Genomic DNA, 25,647 nt, shown 5'->3' with positions numbered 1-25,647 from the left:
GAAATACAGTACATGTGTGGTGTATTTGTTGCTGTCACATGGAAGTGACACATAGTATACAGTCAACTGCTAATAATCTCGTCTTCACAATTGCACAATACTTGAACTGTAATACAACTCATGCAGTATATATTTGGAAGATTTTGAGAAAGTGGTTTTTATTTAAATATGGTATATACTAGTGTTGATCGAGCACCAAAGTGCAGGGGTGCTCGAGTAGAACACTTTGGGATGCTCGGGTGCTTGATGGAAACACCACTGAAATGGTTCGGAAATAGCATGGGGAGGATGTCTGGATGCATCTTGGACTCCTAGGTCGCTGCTGGGAAAGATATTGTCCGAGTAGTACGCCACTTTTACAGACTGACAATAATACGCACTAAACTAAAGATAAAATCAATTTTAGAAGAAAAATTGTAAGGAAACATTCTTTCCTGTATATTTACTTGTATATAAAGTGCAAGTGCTGCCAAAAATTACAAGGAAGATGAACTCCGATGCAACCTCTATATCACATAAAGGAGGGCCTCATTTACATTGTGGTACAACTGTTCAGGTAGTGGGACTCAACTTCTAGTTCCCGCTAAGCCACGCCCCGATCTGGTTAGGCCACGTCTGCCTCAGCCGACAGGGATTTAAAAAATGAAGGTAAAAACCCACACTCAGACAGCACAGTGCTGCTGTCTTAGAGTGAGCTGTTCAAAAGGACATGCCCCCGATCCAGTAAAGGCCACTGTTAAGGGGATGGGCCCCTGTGGAGGTCACTGTCAAGGGGGTGGTATGCTGTGAAATTCTTTTTACATTTAGTCAGAGACTACTAATTGCCTGCTCTTGACATGTGCATTCTTTATTGTCGGTATTTGATAATGTTCGATAAAATTTAACTTTTATTGGTTATTTATTATAATAAATTGTGAACACTTACTTCTAACCTACTAACTTAAAATTCTCAACGGCAGACCCTTAGTGGGCTAAATTATTGGTTGATTTATTTTCTGTTCTGATGCTAGCTTGAGAATGCTGTGGCAGTTTATTATAGGACTGGCTGTCTTTAAACAATATAGCCTCTGTATGTACTCTCTAAACTCACTGTAATGACGCTGTTGTCTCTGCCACTGCTTGCTAGCTTTTCAGTGTATTTGCTTGCAGACACTTAGTGACATTTGCTGAGCTCATTTGCTGTGATGGTAGCTATAGAATCGCTACACTTTTCTGTTCACTGGACACTTTCCGTTACTTATTCAATTCCTTGATTCAGTTTCTGATAGCGGCGCTGTCACTGTCTGTGCCGCCTGATAGCTACTCGGTAGCTTTCACACTAAACCTGGGTCTGCTGTGATCTAAAATCTAACTAGATCGCTGCCCCCCGACATGTTTCGCCATATACATGGCGTCTTCAGGGGATAAAATATTTATTAAAATAAATAACCAATAAAAGTTAAATTTTATCGAACATTATCAAATAGCGACAATAAAGAATGCACATGTCAAGAGCAGGCAATTAGTAGTCTCTGACTAAATGTAAATAAAAATGTAATGTGCGCCTCTACATGTGCAGGGTATATAAAAGTGTAATATATGCGTATGCTGTGAAAGTCACTGTTAAAGGGGAAGGCTGCTGTAAAGGTCAAAGTTAAGGGGGTGGGCTGCTGTGGAGGTCCAATTTTAAGGGACGGGGCACTGTGGGGGGGTCAGTGTTAAGGGGTGGGGGGCTGTGGAGTTCACTCTTTTGGGGGCTGGGTGCTGTAGATGTCACTGTTATAGTGGATAGTGTTGATATCTTTTAACGACGCACACAAACATTAAATGAAATAGATTGAAAATACCCGAGCAAAGCCGCGTCCTTCAGCTAATAATATATATTGCAGCCAGAGAAAACAATAGTCCTAAAAAGGACTTTTGGGTTTCTAACACCTTTCAACACTAAACAATTCCTGTCCCTACACTTTCTGTCCCTTCTACAGCACAGCTCTCCCTGACTAAGGCCTCATGCACACGACCGTTGTTGTGTCCCGTGTCCGTTGTTCCGTTTTCCGTGATTTTCTGCGGACCCATTGACTTTCAATGGGTCCGTGGAAAACTCGGCTAATGCACCGCTTGTTATTCGCGTCCGTGATCCGTGTTTCCAGTCCGTGAAAAAAATACAACCTGTCTAATTTTTTTCACGGACAACGGTTCGCAGACCCATTCAAGTCAATGGGTCCGTGAAAAAACACGGAGGCACACAAGATTGTCATCCGTGTCCGCGCATCCGTGTCCGTTTTTTCTCCTATCATTTGCATAGCAAACTTGACTTAGATTTTTTTTTAACTTTCCTTCATGTCTGATGATCCTCCAAAAATAAAGGAAGACACACGGAAGCAAAAATGGACGTGTGCATGAGGCCTAAGACTGAGCCGAACAACGTGTCATCGGGTGCTATACCAGCCAATCACTGTAATGCCATTAGCCAACATGGCTACGGCATTACAGTGAGGGCGAGTACTTTCCTGCACGGCACGTTTATTGGCTGTGTAGCATCGCGATCACACGCGGTGTTCAGCTGAGCATGCTCGCCCAACGCTATTTGCCACACATAATATCCCTCTACCTTCTTTTCAAATGTTGGGAGGTATGACATAGCAGTGGTGATGAGCTTGGCAGGAAAGCCACATGTAATTTTACTGCAAACTGATGTGACTTGTGCAATGTAGTTTTTGTCAATGTGGCCTTTACAGGTGAAGCACATCACCAAACCACAGGCTATCTGAAAATTATAATATTGCCACTGCTAAAACCCTATAGATTGGAGACCGCTTTAATGGTGTAAATTTTTATTAAAGAATAGGTCATGCCCCCAGTGAATTACGGCTGAATTGTTTGGGGCTTTAAAGGGCTTGTCTCACCATTACACGTCATTTTGCATACAGGTTATACAAACTAAAACATATTTGCCATTTACATGACGACAAGTAACATAAATAAAATTAACATAAAGAAAATGGTATGCAGATAATCCAGTGAACTAATTTTGCAACTGAAACGTATCACGCTAGTTAACATAACCAGTTATTTTTGAAAGGACACGTACTGGAAACAGGATACTTAGGTAGATGGAATGGCCCTTAAATTGTACAGTCAAGGAAAAAATCATAGGGTACCAAGTATATGTGTAAAACATGTATAACATGTATAATTTAAGGGCCATTCCATCTACCTGAGTATCCTGTTTCCAGTACGTCCTTTCAAAAATAACTGGTTATGTTAACGTTTCAGTTGCAAAATTAGTTCACTGGATTATCTGCATACCATTTTCTTTATGTTACTTGTCGTCCATGGTACTATATGTTATATGTATGTATGTAAACACTTTGCACATGTATATGATACTATTGCTTTTCTTCTCATAGTGTCTGATGAAGGCTAATGTAGCCGACAACGCGTTAACACGTTATTGCCGCATTTCACTGTATCACAAAATAAGTCGCATTTAAGGAATTTTCTCTACTGCTGTGATTTCTATTATAATACGAATGGGGTGGGAACCCTATACACAGCAGATACCCGGTGTGAACAAATTTGTTACATTTAACCAATGCACATTTATTTCTAAAATACTCACTATACACCTTGATAACTTTATTGAGAGGTGTAGTCAGCAAAATAGTTTCCGAGAGGTGTAGTTTCCAAAAGTAGCTTCTTGTGGGTTACAAAATGCTCACTATACCCCTTGACCATAAAGCCCATGTCTGTAAATCACCACATGGGCCTTAAAAGAAGACCTGTCACCTCTCCAGACATGTTTGTATCTACTGGCATCTCTCATGTAATAATAATTCTGGGGCATCTATTATTATGGCTCTATGTTGTGCCACCCCTCTGTTATTTGTGCTAGAAGTTATAAATGAATTGCCAGTAGCTTGTAGTAAAGGTACAGATGGGTGTTACCAGTTGGGAGGATGTCCCTGCACAGTCTGACACCAGCAGCACTGATTGGACAGAGTCAGACACACCTACTACTGGTAACACCCAGCAGTACCTTTACTGCAGACTGTTGACTGTTTTGTAAACTTCTAGCAGGAATAAGAAAGGAATGGCACCACATAGAGTCATAAAAACAGATGCTCCAGAATTGCAATAACATGTGCGATGCAAATAGCTAGTAAAACGGACATATCAGGAGAGGATACAGGTCATCCTTTAATGCACATGGTGGACAAGGGCCACATATGGATTATCACAACATATGGGCCATTTCTAAAATCAGAAAACGCAGTATAATAACACGGGGGCTTGCCTTTCACAGTGCCCCAAGATAGGAACCTCGGCAGCTGTTGGCCAATGCTGTATAAAACATCAAATATCTCAAAAACACAATGGTATATGCATCTAAGAAAAAACACGTGTTTTGAACCTTAAGTGGCATAGAAAAACATTGACTATATTGGATATTTAAAAAAACAAAGTGTAATACAATTTAACACCACTAGATGGTGGTATAACCACATTAAACACTTGAGAAATACCAAAACTCAGGCAGACGTGAAATAGAATAATTTTCCCTAACTCACAGCACTTACCTATAATCTACCAATGTGCCTATTGAAAATAACTCACAAGAGTTGATTTTGGAGACACAAGATCCAGCTGGAGGTTAGATTACATGGCTTGCATAATTCCAAATAGCAACGTATAATGAATTAATACATTTATAGAGTAACTGTATGTAAATGTATGCAATGAATAGTGTTATCCCCTGCAGTTACTGCTCCTCAGGGGTGGGATTAAGACCATTCAGTGTATAAAGTGAGAGAAAAATGAACAAACCTTCAAAGTGGCATTACCCTCTTAGCAAATAAAAGTCATTCATTATTTACTGAAAGTTACAATTTTCCAATACACTTTCTGTGTTCGTCACATGATTGAGATTTTATTATATGAAAAGTAAATCATGAAGGATTCTATTGAGCAAATGCAAACAAAGATCTTGAAAAACTGAGGAACTAATGCAGAAAGTGTATTGCAAAAACTTGAAATACTGGCTCATTGGCTTATTATATTAGCAGGTGGCAGCTTAACCTGCTATACTTGTAAGGTTACTCATACACGTAGCAGCGGTAGTGAGCTTGGTGGGAAAGCAACATGGAATTTTACCACAAATTGATGTGACTTGATGTAAATTTAGCAATGTCGTTTTTGGCAATGTGGCCTTTACAAGTGAAGCAAATCAAACCACAGGCTATTGGGGCTATCAGAAAATGATACCGTATTTTTTGCTTTATAAGACGCACTTTATTTTGTTCAGATGGGGCAGTATAGTGTACTGCACTGTGGTATTTGGTTCTGCTGGGGCAGTATAGTGTACTGCACTGTGGTATTTGGTTCTGCTGGGGCAGCATATTGTGCTGCACTGTGGTATTTGGTACTGCTGAGGCAGTATTTTGTCCTAAACTGTGGCATATGGTTCTGCTGGAGCAGTATATTGTCCTAAACTGTGGCATATGGTTCTGCTGGGGCAGTATTTTGCGCTGTGTTATTTTGTTCAGATGGGGAAGTGTATTGTACTGCACTGTGGTATTTGGTTCTGCTAGGGCAGTATATTGTCCTGCACGGTTGTATTTGGTTCTGCTGGGGCAGTATTTTTTCTAAAACTGTGGAATTTGGTTCTGCTAGGGCAGTATTTTTTCCTACACTGTGATATTTGGTTCTGCTGGGGCAGTATATTGTGCTGCACTGTGGTATATGGTTCTGCTGGAGCAGTATTTTGTGCTGCACTGTGGTATATGGTTCTGCTGGGGCAGTATATTTTGCTGCAGTGTGGTATCTGGTTCTCCTGGGGCAGTATATTGTGTTGCACTGTGGTATTTGGTTCTGCTGGGGCAGTATATTGTGCTGCACTGTGGTATTTGGTTCTGCTGGGGCAGTATATTGTGCTGCACTGTGGTATATGGTTCTGCTGGAGCAGTATTTTGTGCTGCACTGTGGTATATGGTTCTGCTGGGGCAGTATATTGTGCCGCACTGTGGTGTATGGTTCTGCTGGGGCAGTATATTGTGCTGCACTGTGGTATTTGGTTCTGCTGGGGCAGTATATTGTGCTGCACTGTGGTATATGGTTCTGCTGGGGCAGTATATTGTGCTGCACTGTGTTATATGGTTCTGCTGGGGCAGTATATTGTGCTGCACTGTGGTATATGGTTCTGCTGGGGCAGTATATTGTGCTGCACTGTGGTATATGGTTCTGCTGGGGCAGTATATTGTGCTGCACTGTGTTATATGGTTCTGCTGGGGCAGTATATTGTGCTGCACTGTGGTATATAGTTCTGCTGGGGCAGTATATTGTGCTGCACTGTGGTATATGGTTCTGCTGGGGCAGTATATTGTGCTGCACTGTGTTATATGGTTCTGCTGGGGCAGTATATTGTGCTGCACTGTGGTATATGGTTCTGCTGGGGCAGTATATTGTGCTGCACTGTGGTATATGGTTCTGCTGGGGCAGTATATTGTGCTGCACTGTGGTATATGGTTCTGCTGGGGAAGTATTTGTGCTGCACTGCGGTATATGGTTCTGCTGGGGCAGTATATTGTGCTGTTCTGTGGTATATGGTTCTGCTGGGGCAGTATATTGTGCTGCACTGTGGTATTTGGTTCTGCTGGGGCAGTATATTGTGCTGCACTGTGGTATTTGGTTCTGCTGGGGAAGTATTTGTGCTGCACTGTGGTATATGGTTCTGCTGGGGCAGTATATTGTGCTGCACTGTGGTATTTCTGTTCTGCTGGGGCAGTATATTGTGCTGCACTGTGGTATATGGTTCTGCTGGGGCAGTATATTGTGCTGCACTGTGGTATATGGTTCTGCTGGGGCAGTATATTGTGCTGCACTGTGGTATATGGTTCTGCTGGGGCAGTATATTGTGCTGCACTGTGGTATTGGTTCTGCTGGGGCAGTATATTGTGCTGCACTGTGGTATTTGGTTCTGCTGGGGCAGTATATTGTGCTGCACTGTGGTATTTGGTTCTGCTGGGGCAGTATATTGTGCTGCACTGTGGTATTTGGTTCTGCTGGGGCAGTATATTGTGCTGCACTGTGGTATCTGGTTCTGCTGGGGCAGTATATTGTGCTGCACTGTGGTATATGGTTCTGCTGGGGCAGTATATTGTGCTGCACTGTGGTATTGGTTCTGCTGGGGCAGTATATTGTGCTGCACTGTGGTATATGGTTCTGCTGGGGCAGTATATTGTGCTGCACTGTGGTATCTGGTTCTGCTGGGGCAGTATATTGTGCTGCACTGTGGTATTCTGGTTCTGCTGGGGCAGTATATTGTGCTGCACTGTGGTATCTGGTTCTGCTGGGGCAGTATATTGTGCTGCACTGTGGTATCTGGTTCTGCTGGGGCAGTATATTGTGCTGCACTGTGTTATTGGTTCTGCTGGGGCAGTATATTGTGCTGCACTGTGGTATTCTGGTTCTGCTGGGGCAGTATATTGTGCTGCACTGTGGTATCTGGTTCTGCTGGGGCAGTATATTGTGCTGCACTGTGGTATCTGGTTCTGCTGGGGCAGTATATTGTGCTGCACTGTGGTATCTGGTTCTGCTGGGGCAGTATATTGTGCTGCACTGTGGTATTGGTTCTGCTGGGGCAGTATATTGTGCTGCACTGTGGTATCTGGTTCTGCTGGGGCAGTATATTGTGCTGCACTGTGGTATCTGGTTCTGCTGGGGCAGTATATTGTGCTGCACTGTGGTATCTGGTTCTGCTGGGGCAGTATATTGTGCTGCACTGTGGTATCTGGTTCTGCTGGGGCAGTATATTGTGCTGCACTGTGGTATCTGGTTCTGCTGGGGCAGTATATTGTGCTGCACTGTGGTATCTGGTTCTGCTGGGGCAGTATATTGTGCTGCACTGTGGTATTGGTTCTGCTGAGGCAGTATATTGTGCTGCACTGTGGTATATGGTTCTGCTGGGGCAGTATATTGTGCTGCACTGTGGTATTTGGTTCTGCTGGGGCAGTATATTGTGCTGCACTGTGGTGTATGGTTCTGCTGGGGCAGTATATTGTGCTGCACTGTGGTCTTTGGTTCTGCTGGGGCAGTATATTGTGCTGCACTGTGGTCTTTGGTTCTGCTGGGGCAGTATATTGTGCTGCACTGTGGTATATGGTTCTGCTGGGGCAGTATATTGTGCTGCACTGTGGTATATGGTTCTGCTCGGGCAGTATATTGTGCTGCACTGTGGTATTTGGTTCTGCTGGGGCAGTATATTGTGCTGCACTGTGGTATTTGGTTCTGCTGGGGCAGTATATTGTGCTGCACTGTGGTATTTGGTTCTGCTGGGGCAGTATATTGTGCTGCACTGTGGTATATGGTTCTGCTGGGGCAGTATATTGTGCTGCACTGTGGTATATGGTTCTGCTGGGGCAGTATATTGTGCTGCACTGTGGTATTTGGTTCTGCTGGGGCAGTATATTGTGCTGCACTGTGGTATTTGGTTCTGCTGGGGCAGTATATTGTGCTGCACTGTGGTATTGGTTCTGCTGGGGCAGTATATTGTGCTGCACTGTGGTATATGGTTCTGCTGGGGCAGTATATTGTGCTGCACTGTGGTATATGGTTCTGCTGGGGCAGTATATTGTGCTGCACTGTGGTATTATGGTTCTGCTGGGGCAGTATATTGTGCTGCACTGTGGTATTTGGTTCTGCTGGGGCAGTATATTGTGCTGCACTGTGGTATATGGTTCTGCTGGGGCAGTATATTGTGCTGCACTGTGGTATTGGTTCTGCTGGGCAGTATATTGTGCTGCACTGTGGTATTGGTTCTGCTGGGGCAGTATATTGTGCTGCACTGTGGTATATGGTTCTGCTGGGGCAGTATATTGTGCTGCACTGTGGTATATGGTTCTGCTGGGGCAGTATATTGTGCTGCACTGTGGTATTGGTTCTGCTGGGGCAGTATATTGTGCTGCAGCTGTGGTATCTGGTTCTGCTGGGGCAGTATATTGTGCTGCACTGTGGTATATGGTTCTGCTGGGGCAGTATATTGTGCTGCACTGTGGTATATGGTTCTGCTGGGGCAGTATATTGTGCTGCACTGTGGTATTTGGTTCTGCTGGGGCAGTATATTGTGCTGCACTGTGGTATATGGTTCTGCTGGGGCAGTATATTGTGCTGCACTGTGGTATATGGTTCTGCTGGGGCAGTATATTGTGCTGCACTGTGGTATATGGTTCTGCTGGGGCAGTATATTGTGCTGCACTGTGGTATATGGTTCTGCTGGGGCAGTATATTGTGCTGCACTGTGGTATTTGGTTCTGCTGGGGCAGTATATTGTGCTGCACTGTGGTATTTGTGCTGCTGGGGCAGTATATTGTGCTGCACTGTGGTATATGGTTCTGCTGGGGCAGTATATTGTGCTGCACTGTGGTATATGGTTCTGCTGGGGCAGTATATTGTGCTGCACTGTGGTATATGGTTCTGCTGGGGCAGTATATTGTGCTGCACTGTGGTATATGGTTCTGCTGGGGCAGTATATTGTGCTGCACTGTGGTATATGGTTCTGCTGGGGCAGTATATTGTGCTGCACTGTGGTATATGGTTCTGCTGGGGCAGTATATTGTGCTGCACTGTGGTATTGGTTCTGCTGGGGCAGTATATTGTGCTGCACTGTGGTATATGGTTCTGCTGGGGCAGTATATTGTGCTGCACTGTGGTATATGGTTCTGCTGGGGCAGTATATTGTGCTGCACTGTGGTATATGGTTCTGCTGGGGCAGTATATTGTGCTGCACTGTGGTATTTGGTTCTGCTGGGGCAGTATATTGTGCTGCACTGTGGTATATGGTTCTGCTGGGGCAGTATATTGTGCTGCACTGCTGGTATATGGTTCTGCTGGGGCAGTATATTGTGCTGCACTGTGGTATATGGTTCTGCTGGGGCAGTATATTGTGCTGCACTGTGGTATATGGTTCTGCTGGGGCAGTATATTGTGCTGCACTGTGGTATTGGTTCTGCTGGGGCAGTATATTGTGCTGCACTGTGGTATTTGGTTCTGCTGGAGCAGTATATTGTGCTGCAGTGTGGTATTTGTGCTGCTGGGGCAGTATATTGTGCTGCACTGTGGTATATGGTTCTGCTGGGGCAGTATATTGTGCTGCACTGTGGTATATGGTTCTGCTGGGGCAGTATATTGTGCTGCACTGTGGTATATGGTTCTGCTGGGGCAGTATATTGTGCTGCACTGTGGTATATGGTTCTGCTGGGGCAGTATATTGTGCTGCACTGTGGTATATGGTTCTGCTGGGGCAGTATATTGTGCTGCACTGTGGTATTTGGTTCTGCTGGGGCAGTATATTGTGCTGCACTGTGGTATATGGTTCTGCTGGGGCAGTATATTGTGCTGCACTGTGGTATATGGTTCTGCTGGGGCAGTATATTGTGCTGCACTGTGGTATATGGTTCTGCTGGGGCAGTATATTGTGCTGCACTGTGGTATTGGTTCTGCTGGGGCAGTATATTGTGCTGCACTGTGGTATATGGTTCTGCTGGGGAAGTATTTGTGCTGCACTGCGGTATATGGTTCTGCTGGGGCAGTATATTGTGCTGCACTGCGGTATATGGTTCTGCTGGGGCAGTATATTGTGCTGCACTGTGGTATATGGTTCTGCTGGGGCAGTATATTGTGCTGCACTGTGGTATTTGGTTCTGCTGGGGCAGTATATTGTGCTGCACTGTGGTATATAGTTCTGCTGGGGCAGTATATTGTGCTGCACTGTGGTATATGGTTCTGCTGGGGAAGTATTTGTGCTGCACTGCGGTATATGGTTCTGCTGGGGCAGTATATTGTGCTGCACTGGGTATATGGTTCTGCTGGGCAGTATATTGTGCTGCACTGTGGTATATGGTTCTGCTGGGGCAGTATATTGTGCTGCACTGTGGTATATGGTTCTGCTGGGGCAGTATATTGTGCTGCACTGTGGTATTTGGTTCTGCTGGGGCAGTATATTGTGCTACACTGTAGTATTTGGTTCTGCTGGGGCAGTATATTGTGCTACACTGTAGTATTTGGTTCTGCTGGGGAAGTATTTGTGCTGCACTGTGGTATATGGTTCTGCTGGGGAAGTATTTGTGCTGCACTGTGGTATATGGTTCTGCTGGGGCAGTATATTGTGCTGCACTGTGGTATATGGTTCTGCTGGGGCAGTATATTGTGCTGCACTGTGATATTTGGTTCTGCTGGGGCAGTATATTGTGCTGCACTGTGGTATATGGTTCTGCTGGGGAAGTATTTGTGCTGCACTGTGGTATATGGTTCTGCTGGGGCAGTATATTGTGCTGCACTGTGGTATTTGGTTCTGCTGGGGCAGTATATTGTGCTGCACTGTGGTATTTGGTTCTGCTGGGGCAGTATATTGTGCTGCACTGTGGTATATAGTTCTGCTGGGGCAGTATATTGTGCTGCACTGTGGTATTTGGTTCTGCTGGGGCAGTATATTGTGCTGCACTGTGGTAGCTGGTTGCAGCAGTATGTATATTGCCGCTCTATGGGATTGCTCATCCTGCCCATTACTCTAGGCCCCACCTCCTGTCAGTCTAGGGCCCCTGATGTCAGGAGTAAGACCCCCAGGAATCTGATCTATCCTTAGGATAAGTCATCAATATTTCACTCCTGGAAACCCCTTTAATTCAGCGGGAAGCCTTGCTCCAAATCACTCCGCTTTTCGCTGATATAAACCGGCCAGTATTATCTGACGGGGAGGTTAGCAGTCCTAGAGTCAGTGACGGATACCGCTGTAGTGGCATTGCCAGTACTAAAGATGGCAGGCCTGGTTACGGCGCAGGCGCGTTGACTGCCTGAGAACGGTTTGCTTCTGCGCAGTGCACTTCCTGAGGCTGCTCTCCATGTCTGGGCGGAGTGTGGACGTGGCAAACCCTGAGAAGCCCAATTTTTACTTCATTTCCGGTAGGAACTGGAGACGACGCTTTCTGGAAGCGGACGGGAAGTGCGTGAAGGAGCCGGAACCGGAGGAGGTGAGTTGCTCTCCTAGGTTTTGGGGTCTGGGAAACAGAGAATTTGGGGCCCCTGACAGTGCAGGAGCCTTGAGGCCAGCGTGTGCCATGTCAGTGCTGCTGCCCGGAGGCGGGCCCCTCACAGGCCTGCGGTGACAGGTGATACCCCTCCTCTGTACCCAGCATGCCCGCTGGCGGCCCCGACAAGTGCAGCCGTCTAATGCCCCCTCTACTGCATAGTCGCTGAAATTTAGGTTCTGCTTGTTGCTAGGTAACCAAACTTATTCTGTCCCTGCCCAACACCCATAGCACCTGAAAGTGTCCCCCCTATCACTGCTGATACATGCCCCCATAACTTCGTATTGCAGTGACCCTTATTTCTGTCTCTATAGAGGCGGAGGATCCTGTCAAATAATGCGGCTTTCAGCCATGTCCCCTTAGGGTGAAGCAGGTCATTCTGCGGATTGTACTGTAATGCAGGACTGGTGACCGTATTGATTGCCGCGCTGCTTTTCCAGAGCGGGAAATTATGAGCCAGTTTTAGTTCTTTACCAGGTTCACAATCTGTGCTTGCTGTCGCTGAATTGAAATGTCTCTTTATATCCAGAGGCTAAATTGAACAGTATTAACAGTCAGTGTATAGAGGCACACTGCCGATAGGGATAACAGAGGAACAGCACAATGCATAAAAGTATGCACTAAAACTGCCATGTCAGGAGAGTGACAGGTCCTCTTTAAAGAGCCTCTGTCAGTAGTATCAACCCTATTAAACCATGCATGTGGCTATATGTGACTTGGGGTACGTTCACACTAGCGTTAGAAGAATCTGGCAACAGAACTGCCCGCCCCGGAAATCCGTATGCAAATGGATATCTCTTTTCTTCCGGTTCCGTTGGACGTATGCATTGAAAAACCTGATCCATCTTTCCGGTATCATTAGGAATAACAGATCCGGTATTTAATGTTTTCAAAGCTAGAAAGAACTGCGCAGACCGGAAAACCGAATCCGGCGATGCAGCAATTTCCAGAACACTTGGTACCGGACCCGGCATTAACACATCTCTATGGAAATGAATGCCGGATCCGGCAAGTGCAATAGTGTTCTGGGATTTCAGCTGGAAAAAATACCGCAGCATGCTGCAGTATTTTCTCCGGTCAAGTACTGTACAAGGGACAGAACGGAAGACATCCTGATGCATACTGAACGGATTGCTTTCCATTCAGAATGCATTGGGACAAAACTGATGCGTTTTTTCCGGTATTGAGCCCGGAATACCGGAAAAGAATAACGCTAGTGTGAAAGTACCCTTAGTTGGAGCACTGGGGGGCTGGCAGTAGCTCTTTGCCCATCCCTTTTGTGCCTGTGATGATCTCCCACCAGATATGCACTTTCTGCATCATATAAAACACTGATACAGTCGGTCCAGGGGAGCGCGGTCGGCCTGGGAGGTCCAGCAGACGCAGAGCCTGCTTTTTGGGGCCGATCACATTTATGTGAAAGAGCCCTCAGAGGCAGAACAAAAAAAATCCCAGGGGTGCCAGATCTGTCCTGTGTTTCCTTCACACTGTCCCTGATTTTTCCTGGAATCTGTGACATTGCCTCCAACACTGATGTGAACAAAGCCTGATGGGTCCTGGCTTTAGTGTAGACGATCATGTCCGGGGGTCAGGGCTGGACCCGGACATAAGCTCTCCTTTACCGTGTATGAGAGGAGCGCTGATGCTCCCCGTGCCTTGTGCTGTATCGTGAGCCGGTGACGTAGCGGGCTTCTCATAAGTATGCTAGGCAGAGATTCCTAGCAGGGGGCCCGGTGCCATCACTGGCACAATTGGGCAGTGTATAGCGGTGTCTGGGCGATTTTAGAGTACAGACCTCTAAAATCACCCAGAACAGTGCTATATACTGCCAGTTGGTGCTGGCACGGGCCCCTGCTATGTGGAGGAGTAGACACATAGAGATGCAGTGCAAAGCAAGGAAATGCTCAGGTGCTCCTCTCGTACATGGTAAAGGGGAGCTTTATCGAGACAACCCCTTTAACCACGGCCCCCCCCCCCTTACCTGAACTTGCTGTATGATAGTCATTTGATACAACCTGTCTCTATCTGACCACAGGGCTGTTGTGCCCGCATCATCATGTGCCCCCTGATCACATACAAGCGGTATTTTATATTACAATAATGCAGTCCATCAGCTCGGTAGTTCCGGCCCCCACATGGACCAGGTTTTCTGGGCCGATCAGGGTCCTCTGCATGAGCCCTTATGCAGCTCATGAAGTCACTGTCATTTTGTTAAAGACTTGTCTCCACTCCACATGAAATGACTTTTCTCTATTATTACTACTGGAAGTCTGCCATTGGCAATACTGAACAGTGTTACTCTGTTCGGGAACATGTACCAACTGGTAACGCCCAGCTGTACTTTCATTCATAAACTTTTAGCAGGAATAACAGAGGAATGGCAGATGTCATATATAAGCGATAATGCCAGTGCCATGTGTGACGGTCAGTGAGGAGCGTTATCTCTAATGGAGTAAAGGTACTTTAAGATGCTGCTGTGAGCGGCAATGAAAAGTAAGCCTAACTGTACTAAGTATTTAACGGGGTTTTCCAGACTTTTATGCTGATGAGCTATCCTCTGGATATGTCAGTATAAAATCCTTGGCGATCCCCTTTAATCTCCCAGATTGCTTAACCCGTCTAAAGTGGACAATCAAGATGTCACTTGTCCATATCTCTCATTGGGTGATGTGGACATCAGTAGGGGGGTCCTCTGCTCAGGGCCTTCTTCAGATGGAGACAGGTGAGCCATTAAGAGGATCTGGCCTATCTATGTACTGCATTGATGGACAATCCTCTAAATGTATCATCAAATCATTTGGCAAAGTCAGGTGTATGCCAGGGATCTTGTCAGCGGGAGTGAGGATCTCCGTTTCTATCAGTATTAGGCCTCATTCACACATACATGGATTTTCACGTACCACGGTCTGCGACAACCCGCCCTGCTGAGTGCACGAGCACACAGCGTCATTGGTTTCTATATGCCGCCGCCGCTGTACAGTAATACACTCGTATAGATTACAAGTGTATTACTGTGCGGCGGCACGAAGCGCACTGCGTCATAGCAACGAACGACCTCGTGCGCTCAGCAGGACGGGTTTTCACAGACGGTGGTTGGTGAAAATCCACATGTGTGAATGAGGCCTAATACTGAAGCTCCATATTGTCGGTGAATGTGACCATGCTGTCTGTTACTCACCAGCTTTCTGTCTTTGTGTCTGCAGGGAGAACCAGTCTGGGGATGTACACAAGATGAACGTAAACCAGCCACCTCATTTAGCTACACCTTATATGCAGCCCCTTCCCCAAGGATACCAACAGCCAGGCTACGGAGGGCAGCCAATGCCGGGGGGGCCGCATTATCCTGGGTATAATGGGCCTGTACAAGCTTACCCACAACATGTACCAGCACAAGGTATTCGTGATGATAAAAGCTCTTCTTTTACACCATTTTTTTTTTTTATGTTTTTCTTTTTGCATTCTACTTTCTTCTCCTGTCCCAAACATGGCAGAAAATGGCTGCGAGTCCCGCTCAGCTAATCCTTGGCTGAGGTGGGCCATGGCTGCCGCCAGTGTCTGATCGGCATTCACAGCAATTTCCTGCTGGGTCGGGACATGAGCAGGAAGTGGAGCGCAGCAGAGAACCTGCACCATTGGAACAGCAGCGGTGGGGGTTCGGTGAGGTGAGTAAAAGCATTTTTTATTTTTATTTTTTAATCCCATTGGAATACCTTTTTAAGGAATTGTTGGGATTTTAAAGGTGTGTTTGGTCGCTAAACACAAAACTTGTATGGTTCCCCCCTCTGAATACTTTCACTGGTGCCCCGAAACAATTCACAAGTACAGCCCATCGCATAATCAACATTTTGAGATCATCGGAGGTCATTTACAAAGACTGTCTTTTTACGCCGATCTTTGTTTCTCGTCCGCAATGCCGGAGGATTTGCTTAATTTATGACGAGGTGTGCTCCTCGTCCTAAATTATATATTTAGTTTATTATTGCCTCACTGGCAGTTAAATACCCTTCTTGCCCCAGATACTAATGATTAGAAACTTTAACTTTTAATTGCTTATCCTATAAAACAAAAAATAGGCTAAATTGAATAATTATAGTACAGTGTTTGAGCTTTTGCTCAGTTAGGACTAGAAAGCGCTTCTTTAGTATTCCATATTGTACAGCAGGAGAAGGTTTAATGGGTGTGCACCCCCCCCTTTGGTCAGTTACTGTCACTGATCCTACAGTTTCCTATGAAGCGCTGTCTTCTAAAACTTAGATCCTGCCCCCAACATACCAGGGATCTGGCTTCAACAGTTGTTGTTGTGTTTTTCTATTTTGTGTTTTATATGATGAGCAATTAAATCTTAAGTTTTAATCATTAGTGTCTGGGACAGGAAGGGTGTTTAACTGCCAGTGAGGCAATAATAAATTGAAAATATACAAGTTTTACCCAGCCCCAGATAGGTTCAATTTGATCCAGTACTCACAATTGTCATGAATTAGGTGCACCTCTGGTACTTAGTGCATGATGCATGAGATGTACGCAATCACATGCGGTGGCCACTTCTAGGATCACATGCCATACATTGGTCACATGATCCTAGCCTGGGGTTAAAACCCGCGGCACATGCAGGAATCTGAATGTCTTGTTAGCCCTGTGGCAAGAGAATCAGACTCGCGCCTGCGCTGCAAGTTCTAATCCCAGGCTAGGATCACATGATCCTGGAAATGAGCGCTGCATCTTGGATAACCCCTTTACACCTGTTCTGTGTATGTCTGATGTCCACAGCATAGGCATTAAGTGACTATATAAACCGTGGTCTTTATGCTCTGCAATCCTTGTTTATTTTCCTTACTCATCTTACACTCCTGTTTATATTCCTAGGTTTCTCTTCTAGTTCGGGATTCCCCCACAAAGGGTCTCCTGATTCTTTCACTTCTGGCACTTCTTCTCCTATTACATCTCACTATATCGGTAAATTTTTCTTTCATTACTTACCTGTCAAGCAAGGGATTTTTAGCACCGCTAAGGTCATATGCAGTGTTGAGCGAACCTGTGTTTTAAGTTTGGAGTCTAAAGTTCGGGATCGGGTTATCGAAGAATGCATTATGGATTCTAAATTCCGTTATGGTCCGTGGTAGCGGAATCCATAACGCGATTCTTCGATAACCCGAACTTTAGACGCCGAACATAAAACACAAGTTCGCTCAACACTAGTCATATGTGATGCTTTGCTGTTTGACCATCTTCTAAATCCTGTAAACAATTCGGAGAGTTGATGCCAACTCTTTTATTGTATTAGGTAGTTAACTTGGGGTTAATTGGTGATGTCTAAAGGGAGCTGTAATTAAGTCTGTTGCTTCATGTAGGACTCCTTGTGACTTACACTTGTGCCTGTCTATTTTCTCCTCTCCAGGTCCTGTGAGATCTCCACCGACATCGGGTGCCCCAGCTGCATCAGGAATTTCTCCTCCTTCAGAGCAGATGCAGTACAACCAGTATGGCGGCCAGGGTGACATGCAGAATGGACCAGCGTCATTAAGCAATCAAATGCAGAGGTATGCTATCAGCATTTACTACCTGTATAATTTAGTGCGTTGGTAAATCATTCTGCATGATGATTCACACAGTCAGTGCTTGGTCAGTGATTTCCATCAGTGAGCTGCTCTAAACACAAATGCAGATCTTTCCCTTATGTCTGTGTCGGCACCAGTCTTGGATTTGGCTCACAATCACTGTAAATGCTGCCTGTAGCAGTGGTGGTCTACCTACTTCATTATTACATATACATTAAAGTGGATTTCTGAGTTTAGAATATTGAAGGACATATGGGAGTATTGATTGCCATCTGACTCTTGGCTCTCCCACCCTCTTCATTGGTTACTTGAGTCTATCTAATGGCAGTCCAGACTATTGCAGCTTTGTCCAGTTCACTTTTGACAAACCTACAGTATCCTGCACCGCCACTACTAAGTGAACAGCATACAGATAGACGGACCTGTGTAAACAATGAAGATGCTGCAGCGTTCTTACAAGTGCCACGGCCCCCCTAAAGGGTTTGTTCAAATTTGTGGCCATTTTCCACAGACCCCACTGTGTGGCCAGACTTGTATGGTAATCATACTTACCTGGTCCCTGCTGACGGGTTCCAGTTCCATCGCTGCCCTTCTGGCTCTGCAGGCCCTGGGTTTTCCCTGTCAGGTTTGTAGAAAATTTCCACAGTGGTGAACAAACACTTTAAAAAAAAATTATAATATTAATTTAAAGTTAATTTTCCCTTTTTATTTCCTGCTTCAGACAACCTGTGTCTCAACCATATATTCAAACGGGAACTCTTCCACAAGCAACTAATTTTCAGCAATACCCTCCAACCTCAACCAGTACACAGCAATTAACTAGTCAAATGATGGGCATGCATATTGGTGGTGTGCCTGCACCTGCCACATCTGCTCCACCAACGACAATTAGCTTTGGTAAGAAGCTTTACAATTATGCTTTTTTTTTTTTTTTTTTTAAAGATTGTTTTACATGTACTCTTCACAATTTTATAAACTGATTAGAAACCCTCATGTCTCCTTGGAGTTTTTGCATGTTCCTTATTCGGTGATCTTTTTGCCATAGGTTCACAGAGTTCTCTTCCACCATCCTCTGGAAGTTTTCCTGCCCCTGGGTCAGGTTCTTACAACCTATATTCTAATCAAGGTCCAGCTGCTATGAATTTGTCCCAAGGAATGCCTCCCACTAGTTTACCGCAAGCCCAGCCACCTCCAAACCAACAATATAGTGGACCCCATCCTCCACAGCGCCTTCCTACTCCACAAGGTTTTCCTTCTCAACCAGCTGCACCAGTCTCTCACTATCCCCCACCAATTTCAGGAGGTCCTCCACCTCCAGGACAGCCACCATCTGGACCACCTTTATCTCAAACGAACAATATATCACAAACTCAAAACCAGCCAGCTGTTCCTGGTATGATGCCGGGTCCTCAAGGTCCCCCTCCTTCAATGCCACCACCCGGACAGGGAGGATTTCCTCTTCAGCAGAACGGTGAGCACATTGCCTACAAATGACTATTCCTGTTGCTGGGTAATGACCTTCAAACTGCTGATATGTACGTGAGATCACTGCAGGTTCCAATGGTTTCTCTTCATGGCTCTCTTTTTAGTGAGGGAAAACGTGGAAAGAAGCAGAATTCACAGATAATGCTGGGGATAAACAGGCTTAGGCTACTTTCACACTAGCGTTCGTCGGTCCGCTCGTGAGCTCCGTTTGAAGGGGCTCACGAGCGGACCCGAACGCAGCCGTCCAGCCCTGATGCAGTCTGAATGGAGCGGATCCGCTCAGACTGCATCAGTCTGGCGGCGTTCAGCCTCCGCTCCGCTCGCCTCCGCACGGACAGGCGGACAGCTGAACGCTGCTTGCAGCGTTCGGGTGTCCGCCTGGCCGTGCGGAGGCGTGCGGATCCGTCCAGACTTACAATGTAAGTCAATGGGGACGGATCCGTTTGAAGATGCCACAATGTGGCTCAATCTTCAAGCGGATCCGTCCCCCATTGACTTTACATTGAAAGTCTGGACGGATCCGTCCGAGGCTATTTTCACACTTACCGGTAGCTTTTTTTTTGCCATTTTAATGCAGACGGATTCGTTCTGAACGGAGCCTCCGTCTGCATTATTATGAGCGGATCCGTTCAGAACGGATCCGCCCGAACGCTAGTGTGAAAGTAGCCTAATATGTAGAAAGGTGTTCACATGTCCTAAATTATATTGGGACCCCTTTGTGTTAAAACCTGATGAGATTCGCATTTAGTATTTCTATTAGGTGCTAGAGATGTACAAATTGAAAGGAAGGTTCAGTTAAAAGGGTCATTTACAGCTGGGACATTTATGGTATATCCACAGGATATTCCATAAATGTCCGATAGGTGTGGGAACGGGTGACGGCATGTGACACAAAATGGCAAAATACAAGTCCCTCAAGCAAATGCTTCATCATTAAAGGGGTTGTCTGAAATGATAAAAAAAAAATCAGACAAGCCCTGTAATAGCCTAAAATGAAAATACATTTTATTTCTCGCCCATTTTCCTTGGGGGACACAGACCTTGGGTATAGCTCAGCTCCCTAGGAGGCGTGACACTAAGTAAAACTGTTAAGCCCCTCCTCCATCAGCTATACCCTCAGCCTGGAGATAGAGGCTACCAGTTTTAGCTTGGTGTCCAAGGAGGCAAGACACTCCCTGCTACTGCAGGGCTGTTTTCTCCTTGTTATTTTTACTTTTTCAATCGGACAATGCCACGGCTGTGGCATACATAAACCATCAGGGAGGCACTCGCAGCGCTGCAGCGATGCAAGAGGTGACCCTCATTCTCCTCTGGGCGGAGACGCACGTGCCGGCCTTATCTGCGATTTACATCCCGGGGGTGGACAACTGGGCGGCGGATTTCCTCAGCCGGTCCACCATCGACCCGGGAGAATGGTCCCTGCACCCAGAGGTGTTCGAAGCCCTTTGTCTTCGCTGCGGTCGCCCCGACGTGGACCTCATGGCCTCCAAATTCAACCACAAGGTCCCCCTATACCTGGCCAGGGCACGGGACCCGAAGGCATACAGCGCCGACGCGCTCGTCCTTCCGTGGCGCGAATTCTCCCTTCTGTACGTCTTTCCTCCTTTTCCCCTCCTGCCACGGGTTCTTCGGAGGATCGCGGCAGAGGGCGTCCCCGCGATTCTAATCGCCCCGGATTGGCCCCGCCGGTCTTGGTACGCCGACCTAATGTTGCTGTTGGCAGACGCACCGTGGCCACTGCCCTCCAGGGAAGACCTTCTCTCTCAGGGACCGATCTTCCACGAGCATTTAGGCTCGCTACGTTTGACGGCGTGGCTATTGAGACCGCCGTCTTAACGCGACGGGGTTTCTCCGCGGACGTAGTCCGCACCATGATCCGGGCTCGTAAGCCCGTATCCTCTAGGATCTGCTATCGGGTTTGGAGGTCCTATCTGGGGTTCTGTGAGTCCCGGAGCATCCCACCTCTCCGGTTTTCTCTTCCCACAATCCTGTCCTTCCTCCAGTCGGGTCTGGACCTGGGGCTGTGCCTCAGTTCTCTGAAGGGTCAGATTTCGGCGCTGTCTATTCTTCTCCAGCGTCCCCTGGCCCCTCTAGGGCCAATTAAGACCTTTTTACAAGGGGTGGCTCACTCTGTTCCGCCGTACCGCCCTCCAGTTCCTTCCTGGGACCTGAATGTGGTGCTCTCGGCGCTCCAATCAGCCCCCTTCGAGCCTTTACGGGAGGTCTCCCTTCGCCTTCTGTCCTGCAAGGTCATCTTTCTTGTGGCCGTCACGTCTCTCCGACGGGTGTCGGAGTTAGCGGCTCTTTCTTGCTCCGAGCCTTTCCTGATCTTCCACCAGGATAAGGTTGTGCTTCGGCCTGTCCCGACTTTCCTGCCAAAGGTGGTCTCCGCCTTTCACATCAATGAGGACATCGTCGCTCTGTCCCTCTCCTTCCCACCCCAGAGAACGGGAACTGCACCGTCTGGATGTGGTCAGGGCGTTGAGGATTTACTTGGAGGTCACCGGGTCCTTTCGGCGCACGGACTCCCTGTTTGTGGTTCCGGAGGGTTCGCGCAAAGGGTTGGCGGTCTCCAAGGTGGCTATTGCCCGTTTCATTAAACTGGCGGTGTCTGAGGCTTATCGAGCCAAGGGCAGACCTCTGCCTTTCGGCGTCACTGCTCATTCCACCAGAGCAGTCGGAGCTTCCTGGGCGCAGAGGCATCGGGCCTCGGCTGAACAGTTGTGCAAAGCAGCCACTGGTCCTCTCTGCACACTTTCACAAAGTTCTATAGGGTGCATACGCATGCATCAGCGGATGCTGCTTTGGGCCGCCTGGTTTTGCAGGCAGCGGTTTCCTGATGCTCTGGTGGTGTTCCGCCTTGGGTTTGTGGTCCCTCCCTTCTTGGACTGCTCTTGAACGTCCCAAGGTCTGTGTCCCCCAAGGAAAATGGGCGAGAAAAGGAGATTTTTGTATAACTTACCAGTTAAATCTCTTTCTCGCTCTTCCTTGGGGGACACAGCACCCACCCTTCTGTGTTTGGTTACAGGGTTATGGTCTGGCGCCCCGTTGGGTTGCTGGCTGGTTGTTTCCGTTATTGGTTGTTATCCTTTCACTACTTGGACACGCAACTGGTAGCCTCTATCTCCAGGCTGAGGGTATAGCTGATGGAGGAGGGGCTTAACAGTTTTACTTAGTGTCACGCCTCCTAGGGAGCTGAGCTATACCCAAGGTCTGTGTCCCCCAAGGAAGAGCGAGAAAGAGATTTAACTGGTAAGTTATACAAAAATCTCCTTATTTCTTCCACTGCTTGTTTACAGACTAGTGCTATTGCAGGACCTGTCTTGAGATTTTTTAATTATTTCAGACAAGACCTCTTAAGGCCTAAAATATCTGGTCACTAAGGGGTTATCTATTTCAGTGTTTTAGGATTCTCTGTTGGTTTTGAACAAAGGGGGGTCATTTATTACTGACGCTACACCAGTTTTTGGCATTAATAAAGTTACAAGACCCCCCTTTTTGCACCGTGCTCACCACTTTAGGAGTTAAGGGGGCCGGCCCAGGGCCGTGAAATCTGGTCTGATACATTTACCAACTTTTGCGCCTGTTTTAGTTGAGTGAAAACTACTGCAGTCAGGAGTTGGAGTAGTTTTTAACCTGCCTGAGCCTAGTCATAAATTGGAAACTTTCTCCTATAGTGCAGAGGGGAAAGGGGGGGTACAAAGACTGTCAAAAAACGGCAGTTTTTCTAAATGACCCCCAAAGATTAAATTCAACTGCCCTGTGTGACCCTGACTTTAGTTGATTCTTAAAGAGGATCTTTCATGTGATTTTATTATTATTTTTATTAAGGGAGATATATACCTGTACTTGCGGTGGCTGATGCTGCCACCCTTCTTTATCTTTTTTTATTTTTTATAAATATGCCTCCTATGCCACGCTGTGCCCTGCCGGATTTCTCCTGCTCAGTATGCTAATATTGAGCATCGGAACAGGGAGCAGGAGACGCCAGGGTTTCTCAATGAGCGTCTCCTTCTCCCTGGCTGTAGCGCTGTCCAATCACAGCGGGCAAAATCCGGCGGGGCGTAGGAGGCATATTTTTTTAAAAATCAAGCAGGGTGGCAGCAGCAGCCACCGCAAATACAGGTGTATATATCTCCCTTAATAAAAAAAATAATAAAATCACATGAAAGAACCTCTTTAAGAATCAACTAAAGTCAGGGTCACACAGGGCAGTTGAATTTAATCTTTGGGGGTCATATACCGCAAGTACAGGTATATATCTCCCTTAAAGGGATTCTGTCACCAGTTTTTGACCCCCACATTCAAAAATATGGTTATGTGCATGGAGCCCTTGTGATTCCTAATGTGGTCTTATAAGCTAAATCTGTAGGCTCATTTAGTGTAAAAAACGTTTTATCTAACCTGTCATTCATCAGATTAAGGTGCCCAGGAGGATGCTCATGTCTCCAAGATGCCGCCCGCCGCCGCCGTTCGTGCCCAGCTCCTCCTTTGCTGTCATCAGCGATGTGCCCAGCTCCTCCTTTGCTGTCATCAGCGATGTGCCCAGCTCCTCCTTTGCTGTCTTCAGCGATGTGCCCAGCTCCTCCTTTGCTGTCATCAGCGATGTGCCCAGCTCCTCCTTTGCTGTCATCAGCGCCGCCTTAGAATCCTTTTCAACGCCTCCGGCTCTCCCTCACTCCCCCCTCCTTCTTCTCTAACATCCCGCGCGTGCGCACAGGCCTCTGCCTGATGAGCCCGTGCGGACTTCTCCGTTCAGCTTCATTGAGCGAAGTGCGCATGCGCCGGCACTTCGCTCAACCTCCCGATGACCTGAAGGCTGGCGCCAGTGTTCAGGTCATCGGGAGGTTGAGCGAAGTGCCGGCGCATGCGCACTTCGCTCAATGAAGCTGAACGGAGAAGTCCGCACGGGCGCATCAGGCACAGGCCTGTGTGCACGCGCGGGATGTTAGAGAAGAAGGAGGGGGGAGTGAGGGAGAGCCGGAGGCATTGAAAAGGATTCTAAGGCGGCGCTGATGACAGCAAAGGAGGAGCTGGGCACATCGCTGATGACAGCAAAGGAGGAGCTGGGCACGAACGGCGGCGGGCGGCATCTTGGAGACATGAGCATCCTCCTGGGCACCTTAATCTGATGAATGACAGGTTAGATGAAACGTTTTTTACACTAAATGAGCCTACAGATTTAGCTTATAAGATCACATTAGGAATCACAAGAGCTCCATGCACATAACCATATTTTTGAATGTGGGGGTCCAAAACTGGTGACAGAATCCCTTTAATAAAATCGCATGCTAGGTCCTCTTTAAGCAAGGTTTATGCCTGGATTTTAATTTATTAGGGTAGTTTCACACTACTTATAAAAAATAAAAAATACTTGTGAGAAACCAATTTTCCTCACTTTAGGAAAAAAAATATCTTCCCTAAGTGTTAGAAGAAAAAATAAAAAAAAAAGCTTTTTCAGACTTTTTGTGAAGGCCTTAATTCACATATTAGTGATTGTGAGCCAAAACCAGGAATGGAGCCTGCACTGAACCGATGCAAATGTTTCAATTATTCCTCTGGATCAACCTGCAGGATAACGGGCTGAACTGGATGGACAGATATCTTTTTCAGCCTTATAAATGATGTTACTATGTATTCACAAACCGTATTTTTGGTCCGCATCCGATCCACATGTTTTTGAGGATTGAATGCAGCATCATTCATTTCAATAAGGGCTCATGCACATGACCGTATTTAGCGTTCAGTAGACTGGCCGTTTTTTTATTTTTTTAGTTCAGTATGTAGTACATATACTGAACCATTCATTTAAATGGTTCAGCAAAAAAAACTGAAGTGTCTCCGTGTGCATTCTGCATTCTGTTTCAGTATTTCCGTACCGTTAAAAGATAGAACATGTCCTATTCTTGTCCGCAAATCACGGTGCTTGGATCCATTTGGATCCAAGTCAATGGGTCCGCAAAAAAACAGAACACATACAGAAATGCATCCGTATGTGTACCGTTTTTGCGGAACCATCTATTGAAAATGTTATGCCCAGCCCAATTTTTTTTCTATGTAATTACTGTATACTGTATATGGCAAACGGAAACAAAAAATGGATTTGTAAAAAACGGACCGCAAAACACTGAAAAAGCCATACTGTCGCGTGCATGAGCCCTAAGGGTCCATTCACACGTCAGTGTGTGCTTTGCGGATCAGCAAAACACGGACAGCGGCAATTTGCGGACTGCTCATTGCCGGCACTAAGAGAAAATGCCTATTGTCCGCTATTGCGGACAAGAATAGAACATGTTCTATTTTTTTCAGGATCGGAATTGCGGACCCGGAAGTGCGGGTCTGCAGGTCGAGCAGCCCCATAGAAATGTATGGGTCCGCAATTCTGTTCCGCAAAATGTGGAATGGAATTGCGGATGTGTGAATGGACCCTAAGTCTGCAAAAAAATGCAGACAGTACACTGTGTGCTGCCTGCATCTGTATGTCCATTCCGCAGTCCCGCAAAAAAAAAAAAGTTTTGCAGACAAGAAAAGGCATTGTTACAGTGGGT

At 46.4% G+C, this 25,647-nt stretch overlaps 1 protein-coding gene across 2 annotated transcripts in view; it reads left to right on the top strand.

The window, feature by feature from the left end:
- Window positions 1-11,848: 11,848 nt before the first annotated feature.
- Window positions 11,849-25,647, top strand: part of SEC24C (SEC24 homolog C, COPII coat complex component) — a 56,971-nt gene continuing 43,172 nt past the window's right edge. Inside the window, exons 1-6 of one of the 2 annotated variants that reach the window (XM_044296942.1) lie at window positions 11,849-12,002; window positions 15,263-15,453; window positions 16,923-17,012; window positions 17,455-17,596; window positions 18,336-18,511; window positions 18,660-19,085. In XM_044296942.1, coding sequence (XP_044152877.1) covers window positions 15,291-15,453; window positions 16,923-17,012; window positions 17,455-17,596; window positions 18,336-18,511; window positions 18,660-19,085 — 997 coding nt within the window. In that variant the 5' untranslated portion in view covers window positions 11,849-12,002; window positions 15,263-15,290. The remainder of the gene's footprint in view (window positions 12,003-15,262; window positions 15,454-16,922; window positions 17,013-17,454; window positions 17,597-18,335; window positions 18,512-18,659; window positions 19,086-25,647) is intronic. The other variant, XM_044296943.1, reaches the window with a different exon arrangement.

Source organism: Bufo gargarizans, chromosome 6 (genome assembly GCF_014858855.1).
Source record: "Bufo gargarizans isolate SCDJY-AF-19 chromosome 6, ASM1485885v1, whole genome shotgun sequence".
In the NCBI taxonomy this organism is placed as follows: Eukaryota; Metazoa; Chordata; class Amphibia; order Anura; family Bufonidae; genus Bufo; species Bufo gargarizans.
Note: the sequence above shows the minus strand (reverse complement) of the source record. Positions and strands in the feature narration are given on the sequence as shown.